The sequence below is a fragment of the Scleropages formosus genome, chromosome 17, assembly GCF_900964775.1.
Source record: "Scleropages formosus chromosome 17, fSclFor1.1, whole genome shotgun sequence".
Classification (NCBI taxonomy): domain Eukaryota; kingdom Metazoa; phylum Chordata; class Actinopteri; order Osteoglossiformes; family Osteoglossidae; genus Scleropages; species Scleropages formosus.
This window is the reverse complement of record NC_041822.1, coordinates 24024326-24037576: the sequence shown is the minus strand read 5'-3', so window position 1 is coordinate 24037576 and position 13251 is coordinate 24024326. Positions and strand designations below refer to the sequence as shown.

Below are 13251 nucleotides of genomic sequence, written 5' to 3'. Positions count from 1 at the left end.
TGAACACCACACCTGTCGTCTGTCACACCTGCTGGAGCTCTCGGGGCTCTATCAGAATGTCGGTTCTGTATCTGCAGGACCGCACAGCAGAACATTCAGAACCTTCCTGTTTCTCCAAAAATCCTACATCCTGTAAACATGTACTTGTAAAAACAAAGGTACAGCAACATGTAAATGTACATCTTTCTATAAAATTCTTCATTCAAAATGTAGTGCTATAAATATATTTTCCCAAACAATATTTCTGTAAAATAGAAAAGTCGTTCTTTGGGTTCAACCTTGCCAACACCTGCCTCCGCTGAGACTGGGAGATGAGATGTGCATAGCTCGGTTCAGGCGTGTCAACAAATTGACGCAACGTGCCTCTCCTGGCCCACACCACAGCGCGCTCCTTCCCTGGCAGGTAACACTGGAATGGAAGCCCTCTCACCCTGGGCCAGAGTGGACTGACCCTCCCGCAGCTTCAGATGCACAGTTGATGGCAGTAGGACTTTTACACTGCAGGTATTTGACTGCAACTACATTCTGTGACCCCAAAAACCAGTTTCTGCATGGTGTATGAGCACAAGCCTGATTAAATGTTAACCTCATTCAAGAGCCATAAGTTACTCTCAATAAATGTGCCATAAATCATTTGACACTTTATCATAAATACCTGTCTCTCTCTTTGTATCTGCATATATTATTTAACGGTGAACATGTATTTGTACAGAGTGCTCACATTCCTCACTGAACTCTAAAAGTGCCTCAGATTTTATCAGTATAAACAATTTTGGGAATTTGGTCATTTGAGGTTTATTATCATTTCAGTGAAATTGAAGAATTCTGAATTTCCTAACTACTGAAAATTTATTTCAGGAAAAGTGGAACCAAAGACTGGGCCAGTGTCCCACTGCTGCCAGCTTCAATCATCACTAAATACCCCCTGATCAGAAATAATGTATCTTTAAAAAATGTCATATAACTTTTATATATATATATATATATATATATATATATATATATATATATTATATATATATACACACACACATTTATCTATATAAACGCTGCTCACATTACATTAGCTTATACCACATAGGAGTTTTATTTTACCTGACTGCTGATGAAGGCCTTGATATAGCTTGAAGTCCTTTCTGAGAAAAAGAATGCAATTGCACTTACTGTAATTACTAACTTGAAAAAGATTCCTTTTAAGAGGATTGCCAATCGCAGTATTAATGAACAGGTGATCAATGATGTAGACATTCTGTGCTGTTCTGCTCACAGGCTGAAACAATCCCCTTCTGACAAGACACTTTGTGCTGTGACTTTTATTAACATTGATTACTTTGGTCCACCTACACACTGGACCAGATCACCTCAGTCCAGGAACTGTTCCAATGAACACCTGAAGCCTCCACCTGAAGAAGGTGGGCAGGTCATTTGATTGACGGCCCTTCACGCAATGCGGCATTATCTTCCCTGTACAACTGTTGCACTCACAGAGGGCTGGCACACACTTCCTTCTGCTCTGGCCTTTAGCTACAAGGCTGCTGCATACATTGAACATCTGAGCAATCCTGAGAAACATGACTGAGCCTGGCAGCAGCAAGTTAGCACAGCCTGTCCAGCAAGACCAGGTTCTTCCTTGGAGGACAGGGAAATAACCCTTCCTTCAAGTGTATAGGCAGGGTGATAGACACAGAGAGTTGCTGTTACAGATACAGGCTGATAGGTAGCAGTCATGTGAGCTTCTTGTTACTGCTATCTGAAATCAGTGAGGAAGTGTTCATTTTGTCCACTAGAGAGAAGCTCAGAGCACTTTGACATGTTGTCCAAATTGCCCTTCCCACACTCACCACTAAAGCATGTAATGAGGAGACAGGTAAAGTGCAAAATGATAGTCCTTTCAGCCAACCGGTGATGGTCGTCTGCTTTTCCACCCTCTATGTCTTAGCCTGTACCTGACTGTCTTCTCTATTTCTCCTTCATTTCCATCTCCCCCACTCTGGCCATTCCCCTCCCACCTCTCCTCCCCTCTCCTCAGTTCTTTTTGAAGAAGGAAAAAAGCTTCCTATCCCCATCGGCAAGACGTTGAGGCTTCCTGGAGGGTGGCGCCAAGAAGGTGCCCCGCCTGCCAGAGGTGCCAGAGAAGGAGTGTGGTGATTCCCTCCACTCCTCCTGATGCTTGTCCATCAGCTGCTGGTCGATCACCCGGTGCATGTCATCCTGGAAAAGGTATGAAGATAGAGAAAAGCATAAGAGATGGTCAACAGAGGAAAGCATATGAGGTGAGATGGAGGGAGACATGGATAGAGAGACAGGGAAGCAAACACAATGAACAGAGAGGAAGGTAGAGAATGCTGGGACTGACCGGTAAGGGTGGGTTTAGGTAATGGCTTCAAAGCAGCAAAGCGTAGGATGGACGGCACATTACAGTCATATGAGTACGTGATGCCTTTTAACGGTTCAGCGCAGTTCAACATGACTTGGAGGGTGAGCAGCATGTCAGTGCAGAGACGAAGTGGGGAGGGTACGAGATGGCACACAAAGGCTCACCTCGAAAGGAAGGAGGGGGGTACCACAAAGGTGGGAAGGGTGGTACGGAAGCTGAGAAAGGCCACTAGATCAGAAACCACAAGAGCCACACAGTAAACAGCCCTGAGGAGGCAAACTGTAGCCAGGGAGAGAAAAGGAGAAAGGAGAGAGGAGAGAGAGCTGCCCGTTACAGATGGAGGGAGTAGCACGCAAGGAGACAACAGGTACATCTACAGACCGCAACACACTCACACACACTCATGCTGAAACTGAGCCAATTCATCAGTCAGCCCTAGAGAAATGAGAGTCAACCCCTAAACGCATACAGGAATTCAAGGACACTGTGACGCAGCATTTCTTAAAAATTAACCATGTGGTAAGGAGTTTCTTGGGTGGTGAAGGTAGATATGGGATTTCTCCCAAAATTTTGTGTACCATTGTTATCTTTATTTGTTTGGCTGATGCTTTTCTCCAAAGCAATGTTAAGCTACTTACTGAGTCTTATCCATTTATGCAGCTGGCTAATGTTTACTCCAGCAGTTCAGAATCAGTACCTTACTCAAGGGTAGTACAGCAGGAAGTAGGATTCAAGCCTGAAACTTCTTCATCCAGAAGCAACAGCTGGAACCACTGTATTATCCATCTACCTACTCTACATGCGTCCCAGCAAGAAGACGTGCACTCGCATGCATACAAGCACACACACACACACACACACGCACACACGTACAAAAGTCATGATCTCTCTCTTTTTTTGTGTGGGTTTTAACCAGGCTAGTTAAGCTGGATATGTGACCTCATTACCACTGAGAGGTCATTATGTGCCATGAGGGAATGTTGTGCTTATAATTAATGAGGGTCTGTTTTTTCAAGATGATAAAAGTAAATCTATATATGCTGTAAATATATGCATATTATGCTGTGCAGTGTCAAATTTATTTGATGCCTCTTTCCAGTTTACATTTATTTATTTAGTAGACACTTTGGCTTCCAATGAACTCTATGTAGTGTTATCAGCCCACACACCTTATTCACCAAGGTGACTTACACTGCTAGATATACTACTTGCAATGGCTCACTCACCCATACATCAGTGGAACACACTCTCTCTGTCACTCACACACTATGGGTGAACCTGAACAGCATGTCTTCGGACTGTGGGAGGAAACCCACACAGACACGGAGAAGACATGCGAACTCCACACAGACTGAGCACGTCCTCTCATACCACCCACATGCTGTGAGACAGCAGCGCTACTCGCTGTGCCACCGTCCTGTTCCGAAGCAATGTATCCATTTATACAGTAGGCTGTTCTTAGAAGAGAAATTCAGGCTGTGTGTTTTGATCAAGTGTATTATAGCAGTGGTGGGAGCAGGATTTGAATTTTCAAGTTACAACTTCATGCTCTTATTTGCTACACAACTTTCACTCATACAAATGGGTAAATCTGCTAAACTGTAATACTCAGTCCTGATGGACTATTTTATGCAGCTTGTTGAACTAACATTTAACGATTGAAATTGCTAGTTAATTTATTTAGCCTGTTTATTTTATGCCTGTGTTCAGAAAATAGTGTTCTAAAACACAGTATATCCTGAATTCATAAATGGTTCACACTTAATTTTTTCAAAATGAAGACAAAAACAGCAAAAATAACTCGATAAATTCCAACACATATGGACTGCAAGGAAGTGAATTTGATTCCCAATTTTATATTATTATGTCACGTATGCCTGGAGTAAATAATGCATGATAAATCATTTTTAATATTGTAATTTACAATGTGATCCCATGACCCCTGACCTTTGACTTACCTGCCAAGCCTCCAGCTGCTGTGACAGATTGAGCTTCTGTTGGATGGCATCCAGTAGCTGACTGTTCAGGGACATGATGTCAATCTTGCACTTGGCTAATTCCATCTCCACAGCTTTCTTCCTGTGATGCAGAGAAACAGGGTGGTCAAGATATGACTGGGAATTAGAGTCAGATAAAATGGTGCAGGAGAGAACAAGAAGAGCGTTCTTCAAAGTGATTCACATAGGTTTATCCCTAGAGACAGCAGTGTGAGTCTGAGCTTCTCATTCTGTTTTTATAGCAGTACAGCATCTGCTTTGTGAGGCAGCAATATCTGATCCATTCTGTGCTCTTCTCAGGTGAGAGTAAGCAGCCACGTGACATACCATTATTGATCAACTAGCGAGGGTTAAGGTCACCGACTTCAGTCAATACCCTGCAGCAGGGAGAGACTCCTGCCAAGTCCAAAACGACCTCTACTCACTCTCTGCTGTTTGGAATTAGTCACATTGATCAAGCTGTTATTGAACATCACCACTACTGCCAAAAGAATACATCACACACAGCAGCACACCATAGCTTGGTGCACTGTCTTAGTCTGAACCGTACAGTCTAAATAAATATAATCTGCTGGGTTTTTGGTAACTACAACCTGTACTTGTGTACGGAGATGATGAGACTAGCGATGGCTTGTTACCACAAGGTGGTGCTAATCATTCAACTGTTACCTTCAATAATAAACTGTAGAGAGTGTTTGCCAGATCCTTTTAATAAACAATCTGTTTGTCTCACAGTGTAAAATGGCTTTTGGCCTTTTCCTTTTGAGTCCAACAGTCTGACAATGTGTGGGGGTGTTTCCTTTGAGGATTTTTCATGGGTGTTCTGAGAGTGACCACGACCACTTCTAGGGCTCGACATACTTGGCAATGGCTTCATCCCTGTCTCTGATGGCGCTCTGCAGCTGCTCACTTGGCTCGTGCACTTCTGCCATCGCCCGCAAACGCTCACTTTCCTCTCGCAAGGCGCATAGCTCCACTGACAGCAGCGCCACCTGGAGGCACACAGACAGTCGTCACTCAAAAAAGCCTGTTGACAGACAACTTTTATCTGTGCAGCTAGGTTTCCAGAAAGGACATGAGCACTGTGCTCCATGCTTACCTGGTTGTGGAGCTCCAACACCTCTGCTTGGCTGCCTCGGGCCCTCTCCTGCTCTGCCTCATACAGCTCCCTCAGCTCCCGCAACTCCTCGCTCAGCTTCCGTACTTGGTCCTCCAGCGCCTCTTCGTCACTGCGCCGAGATCCCTGCACACACAAACGTACACATAAACGAACATGCACAGATATATTCAATCTCACACACACACACACACACACACACACACAGGCACACTAGGTAATTAATGTGTTGACACGAGCTGGTTTGTGTATCAGTTTGTCCGTATGGAGCAAGTTCAATTTTGTATCTCAGTATGAGTCTCAGCACCTGCGTGTTTGTTTTCTTTGTCTCAGCATGTAGTGCCCCGAAATTAAATGTTACCGTGGACTCGTTGCCATCTAGCAGGTTCTGAGTTAGTCTGCGCAACTCCAGCAGGCTGGCGTGCAGGCTCCCTGTAGGCACATCTTTGGCAGAGGACGTCTCTGATGACTCGTCCATGGAGGAATCCGTGGACAGCGCTGAGTCAGTGATATCGTTCCCCCGCAGGTGGGAGCACAGCGAGCGCACCTGACAGTAGGCCTCCCACATCTGGAGCCGCAGCTGGGGGTTGATGCAGAAATATTACAGCGCTGCAGATGGTCACTGTGCACCACACTGACAGAAACTGGATTACTTTCATAGAATCTCACTGGAGACCAGCTTTCCTCAGCATGGTTCGTTCCTCACAGTTTGTGCAGAATAACTCCACATGTATGTTTGAGCATTTATATAGGTGTGTATGGGCAAGTATGCATGAGTATCTCCATGCCAGTGTCCATGATACAGTAACATCACATCTTAACAATACAGACTCCTTCAGCTTATTCAAAGATGGGATTTCGTAAAAATCTTGGATGAATCTATTCAGTTTTGACTGCTGACTAATTTATCGCATAGACATGGGCAGCTTTTGTCATCCTCTTATTGATCACCAACACTTAGGAACACCACACACGAGCTGTAAGCACTGTGTAAATGAGTTGAATTAACCCGGTCCTATATTCTTACTCCGGTTAGGTGCATTTTAGTGCCAACTAATCGCTCATAATGTGTATTCTGCAAAATTTTTTTGAAAATATGCATGAAGGTACAGTTAAAAATATATTTTTAAAAAAGTTTGTTTAATCAAAAATACATAACTTCTGTAACACAAACAGAGCTGGCCCTAATTAATAAGCGACATAATCAGCTGTTTAGGGTCCCCTAACAAATTAGTTGCCCAATAGAGTTTGCTTGCAAGTGAGCTACTATCTCGCAAATTCCATGAATGCAAATTAGTGAACGGCAATCATGTCACAGAAAAGAACGACCCTGTCAGGAGCAGAAAAAAGAAAAATAATAAAATAATAATTAGAAAGAATTAGAAAAAAAGCCACAAGCACAAGGGAATGTTTTTTCTAAATTTCAATTTAATTTTAAAGTCACTATGGATAAAGGTATAGTAATCTAAACATCACAGTGTTATTTTATTTTACTTTTTTGAATCATTCAAATAATTAACTGAATTATTTTTTTTTGACTGTCAACAAGATTGTTATTTAATGAACTCATTCTTTATGAGACAATTCGAAGAGTAATGTTTGTATTTACTATGAATTTATTGAAAGTATTCTTGTAAGCACAGCAATATTGTTATTGCTATCTTTGCAGTTATGAAAATTCAGCTCCTAATTTAAACTGTTTTTGTAATTTTATGTTTTGCTGTCATTAAAATAAATAATTTATTTATTGTATACGAATAGTGTGTCCCCTTTTAAATTGCCACATCCAATAAACTACACGGATTAAACAGGAACTTTTTATTTACCAGTACACATTTATACACTATGAGTGTGTCTCTTGTAATTGTATAAAGTCCATTTTAACAAGATATTGTAGTACTTGAGGGACAAATAAAACCCTACTTAGGACCCCCAAAAGCTACGGCCAGCCCTGAATGGAAGGCATGTACATGACGGTTGGCATGTCAGTACCTGCTCCCGCTCCTGCTCCAGTTCCTCCTGCTCCATGCTCTGCTCGATCTCACACAGCAGGCTGGCGGGATGCGACCCCAGGCCCTGCAGGCTCCGCTCCTCCGCGAGCTCCTCCAGCCGCGCGCTCAGCTGCCGGTGCGAGAGCCGTACCTCCTGCAGCTCGGCCTGGCTCTGACGCAGCTGCCATTCAGGACAACACACTCATTTCGGTGACATTTACTATTTTTGTTAAATTTACTGTCGGTCAGAGTTCCCCACGTTTCTGTTGTTTTAGCTGAGCTGTTCAGAAACTGGCATAATTCAGATGATTAAAAGGACATATGAGCTGAGGACTCAGTCGCTGCAACTTTTCAGTTTTCTTCAAGTGACAAAAGTGTCACTGTTAAATTATTGTACATGAAGAGTTATAAAATATGTATAACATGATTTTATGTTTATATGGAGCACGCGTGTGTTCGAATTTTAAACTTTGAAATGTTTAACCAGAACGAACGGTTCATTAATTTTAATTATAAAGAATAAAGACGAAAAGAAAACTACATTTCTTTCTACTACTGAAAGAAGTTTTTCTAAATTGTTGAAGCATATTAATTTACTGTAAGATGTCAGTAGTATATTGGCTCCTAAAATAATCCACCACTTTCACAGTGACATGTGTTGAATGTCTCCATTTAGCAGGTTTCGACAATTCAGCACTTTTCTGTACAAAACACGGCGCTTCGAGAGCCTGGAGTTTCAGTCCAAAACAACCCAGGCGTCTTAACCATTTGCAACGTACAGCTGGATGTTCTACTAAAAGTACAATTCGGTAAACACTTTAAAATTTCGCCGTGTCTGTTACCTTTATTTCCACCATAAGTTACCACCACATTCTCGCCTGTACTTTTTTCTTAAAAAGTTTTTCAAAAACTTCGTGTCCACCCTCACATTCCACACGATGATGTCAAACCGAAAAAAGAGCTCTTTTCAAAAGGGTGAAACGGTAATTTACTCCTCTGAGGTACTTTCTACAAACGTCCGTTACAGAGCCGTTGGGAGCCGCGCGTCAGCGGCGGGAGACGGGGAGCGCGAGCGGCCGCTCACCTGCAGGTCCTTCTCGTGGCACTGCCTCTCCAGAACGAGGCTGCGCTCGCGCAGCTCGTCCACGGCGGACTGCAGCAGCTCGTTCTCCTCGAGAACGGCGCTCACGCGCCGCTCCAGCTCCCGCTTACGCTCCGAAAGCATCTTTATCTGCCCGAAAGAAATTATTAAAACGTAAGTAAATGACATATATTGTCGAGCGGCGAGTTTAAATAGAGTGCCAGGGATACTGTTGCGCTCGGTTACGGTAAGCAGCGACTTTTTTTTTTTTTTTTTTTTTTTTTTTTTTTTTAAAAGTATCCAACGCTGAAATTCCCCGCACTCGCCTCGGTCGTTTAGGTGACTAATCCTCCCCCGTTCCCGTCATGGACGCGCACTGAGGGATGGTTAAAGAGATTAAGACGCGCCCCCCACACTCTGTGGAATGCGCGTTGCCCGGGACCCGCGCCCGAGGGAGTGGAACGTGGAAACGGCGGCCTCGTGCCTCAGTCAGAGCTCCCCGTGAGCGCGCAGAATGCGCGCACACCGTCAGCACATTGCCTCACGCCGGTGTGGCACGTTCGTCATCCACGGTCATGAGCAGTTTACGTGTGAAATGCCACAGTGAGCATGTTTTTCCTTTATTTTAATCAGGAGGAAATAATCGCCTGGACAATTTTAGCCCACTCCGCTGTTCCGGGCTCCGGCCCTGTCAGATAACCCACTTTACAGTGACTTGGCTGGCACAGCGGGTAGCGCAGGGGTCCCACAGAGACTGGGCTGTGCCATTGGACCTGGGTTCGAATCTGCCCCTGCCCCCTGCCTGTGCGGAGTTTGCACGTTCTCGCCATGTCGGCCTGGCTTTCCTCCAGGTGAACTGCTGACTCTACGTGGCCCACAGCGTGCGTTTCTGTGTGTTCCCCTGATCTGCTCTACAGATGGGTAAATCAGTGTAGTGGGTTCACTGCTGTGCAACCAGCACTGTAAATCACTTGGGACACAGGTGTCTGCTGAATACCTCATCATAATCACCGCGTGTTGCTTTGGAGAAAAGCTTCCGCTTAAAGAATAAATGTGGCATGTCCCTTTACACAGCAGAGTACTCTTACTACTTCAACAAGTCATTGGTACTGGAAAGGACTGCTACTGTATCAATTCGGGGTAAGTACCTCGATCAAGAGTAATACGGCAGTAGGTGGAAGGTGAACCCAAGGCTACACCACCTGCTGTGCCCAGTCGTAACCCTAACAACATTAATCCGTTTCATGTGAGACTCCACACGTTCTCTGTGATTTCCCACTATGTGGTTTGTGTGAGACAGTGACCTCCTTCAGGGCAGCATTGGACATTCGCAGTTCACCCACAGGCCAGCGCCCACGTCCGACCTCCGACCTCGAGGTTCTGCTCAGCTCCTTTCAGAGGAAGCTCACCAGCGCGACCCGACCCCGACCCGTCCCGTCCCGGCCAAGTCTCCCTGTCGCCAGGCAAACAAGCGAGCTCCGTTCGGGGAACGTCCGTGTTTATTCTGCTCCTCACTGTGACCTACATCTGCTAACCTACTTGAGATGCAGGAACTGGAGCGGTTCTGTGTGCATCTCAACTCCGGGATACGGGATCAGTGGAGAACACACTGCAAACACGCTCTGTGAGTCTTGACGTCGTCATAACGTCACATCTTCTCATTAAATCACACTGGGGTTCATCCTCACCGCATTATGGAGAAGTGTGACACCTCTCTGAAGATTCGTCCACCTAGCGCTTCAGTAAAAGGGAGACAGGTGCAGCACCATGTTTCCGAGGACACAGGCAGATGGAAAACATGTTTATATATAAACAACACCCTGTGAAAGTATATTTAGGTTATATATTGCTAAAAATATCTTGTGCAGTCTTGGGAAAACCCAGGCTTTGTAGCTCTCAAACTAAATATGGAGTCGGCCTGCCTGTGCTGAGAAGGAGCTTCACAGGAAGTGCGGGAAGCAAAGGGGAGAGGTGCCTTCATGACGGAGCCTCCTGGTTCTCGTCAACACTGTACCCGCCTGCAGGGGAGACTAATCATCCTGTCCTGCTAATGACTTTTCATCGCTGCACAACATACTACACTGGGATTTACTTGCACCTTGTCCACTTGGGATTATAGATTTTATTTAGTTCATGCCTTATTACATGAGAATTACATTGTTACATAGTCAATTTTACAGTTACTTTTCCATTTTTATAGCAGGATATTTTTACTGTATCAATTCATGGTAAGTACCTTGATCAAGGGTACTACAGCAGGAGGTGGAATTCAAACCCAGGACCTTGGTATTTGCAAGGTAACGGCTCTAACCACTACAACACCAGGTGTTCCATTTTTTCTGTTTTGTTTTATAACACAACTGCTGTAACTCATCACTCATAAGGCACATGGAAAGTTGCTGTAGGATCATCAGCTTTTTGTTCATTTTTTCTTTCTTTTTTAAAGGTGGAATCAAAGAAAGAATAAATATAAATGGGCAAAAAAAGTGGCTAGCAGGTCGCGGGAATGCTCCCGGTGCCTGTGATGATGGTGAATGATGGTGAACACTGGTGTATCTGGACGTTGCGCTCACTGAAAACAGGGAACGGATTTTTGCTGTCAATAAACATATGGAATTATAGCTTCAGGAGATGCTCTGGTTTTGGGCTCCATTTCTCATGGAAATATGAGGCAAATATAGATACAGAGGTACTGATGAGAGTTGATAGATGAGGCTGATTAGCCCCATAGGCAGTCAGTGGGCTCTTTCTAGGAAATTAATTAGTATCCTAGACAGTGGGCGGGGCCTTTTGATGACATTGTTCATTCCCTTAGGCAGTAGGTGGAGTCAGAATAAATTGATTGATCCCTTAGCTTGTGGGTGGGGTCTTGCCGAGAGAGGAGATTGATTGCTGCCCCGTGGACTAAACAGGGTCTTTCTAGAAGATTGATGAGACCCCTATGCAGAAAGTGGGATCATACTGAGAGAGGAGATTGATTGGTCCTCTGTGCAGTAGGTGGAGTCTTTCTAGGAGATTGATTAGATGCTTATGCTGTAGGCGGGGTTATACTGAGAGAGGAGATTGATTGGTCCTCTGTGTAGTAGGCGGGGTCTTTCTGGGAGATTTATCATCTCTCTAGACACTTGGTGGAGTCTTCGTTAGAGATTGATTTTGCCACCCACGCCAGGTGGGTCTTTCTATAAGATTGATTAGCTGTCCTAGTCAAAATTTTGATGAGACCGATTAGCCCTCTCGACGGTAGGCGGGGCATTGATAGGAGACTGATTGATTCGACAGGCAGGGTCTTGCCAAGAGAGCAGAATGACTGGTCCTCTTAGCAGGAGGTGGGGTCTTTCTGCAATGAAACAGGTTTTATACAGGGACTCAGACTCTGAATGACCGCAGTAAATACTGGTCCAAAGCCTGCACTGCATTATAACCTGCAAACGGGCACTTTGTCTGGCACAGAACGGCTGATGAAAGGCACCTCAGGTGAACACAAACTGAAGAGTCTGTCTGTAACAACAATCTGCCAGGTAAATTCTGCCCAGGGAGCCAGAGAACAAACATAACTTTGTTCAGTGCTGCGCAAACGCCCAATCTCGCACCAACAAACGGGTGACAACTGGGAGCGGCAGGAAGATGGAGCACACAGAAAAACAGGTGTTCTCCTCAGGTTTGCACAGTGGGATTGCCGTCGTTCTGTGAGCACACTTCACACCCGGCCAACGCCGGCTATTACAGCCACTTTCACACACCGCAGTGCGCTTCCACAGGTTTCCAAGGCGAGCGTCACTGTCTGGCTGAATGCCCTCATATCTCACTTTTTTCACTGGCAGCGTCTGTATTGTCCAAACCTGAGGTCCATACATGTTTCTGATTAATGAATTGTAGGCATGCAGACAGTGAATATGCATCTACTCACTTCTAGTCCTTGCTGCTCCAATCATGAAAAAGGTTAAAATCAAAGGAAGTGAAATAAAGAAGAACAAGAGGAATAGAAGAGGTTTAGGTGAGAACAAGAAAAGTTTTGCCAGAGACAGTACCGAGATAGCAGGATATTCATTGTTTTTTACGTGGTTGACCAAATAATTCCCATTAATTTACTTTTGATTCCATCCTAGAAGAAGAAATATCAATTTCAACATACAAGAGTAAGTCAAAATGTATCTTCAGTAACATCTGAGCCTTTTAACAAGCATGATCACGAATCCTTCTGACTTATCTTTGCAATAAGGCAGTGGACAAAAAATGAATATACGCATGTAAAGCTGTTAGTGGAGCACAACAGACGACCAGTCGGGGCTGAAGGAGCAGTCGCCTGCCAGCATCTGGAATACTGCGGAAGGGATGCAGCGCCGTTTCTCCTTGACAAGGTCAATCAGATGGTTTACTGCATCCAGTATTGCAATGCTCCTCAAACCCCTGCCTGCACATACGTGCTCTGTGGATGTTGCACACATCTCTATAGAGAGCCTTCTTGGCAGGAGAGAAATGTGGCGACAGGGATGAAGGTGATCAATCGACCAGTTGGCGCCATTAAGAAATCGTTAGCATTGACCTTGACTTCTGTGGCAACTGTAGGGGAGGCCAGCTGTCACAAAAGGCATCCGTCATTTACTCGGGTATTTCCATTTTTTGTCCATTTCCTGTTTTTAGCATCTTTCCTGTGAAATTCTTTGCAGCAAAGGAAAAACCCTGCATCT

The 13251-nt window shown here is 44.6% G+C and overlaps 1 protein-coding gene across 3 annotated transcripts in view; it reads right to left on the bottom strand.

Annotated features, from left to right (window-relative positions):
• Positions 1-1021: 1021 nt before the first annotated feature.
• Positions 1022-13251, bottom strand: part of bicdl1 (BICD family like cargo adaptor 1) — a 36824-nt gene continuing 24594 nt past the window's right edge. Inside the window, exons 4-12 of one of the 3 annotated variants that reach the window (XR_003798290.1) lie at positions 12471-12482; positions 8567-8713; positions 7484-7663; positions 5853-6071; positions 5474-5617; positions 5236-5366; positions 4336-4456; positions 2542-2656; positions 2139-2211 (exon numbers count right to left, since the gene is read on the bottom strand). Coding sequence is in view for 2 of the 3 variants with exons in the window: in XM_029259513.1 (XP_029115346.1) it covers positions 2026-2211; positions 4336-4456; positions 5236-5366; positions 5474-5617; positions 5853-6071; positions 7484-7663; positions 8567-8713; positions 12471-12482 (1140 nt within the window). In the remaining variant the exon portion in view is untranslated. Of the gene's footprint in view, positions 2212-2541; positions 2657-4335; positions 4457-5235; positions 5367-5473; positions 5618-5852; positions 6072-7483; positions 7664-8566; positions 8714-12470; positions 12483-13251 lie in introns of all 3 variants that reach the window. The other 2 variants (XM_029259513.1, XM_029259514.1) reach the window with 2 other exon arrangements.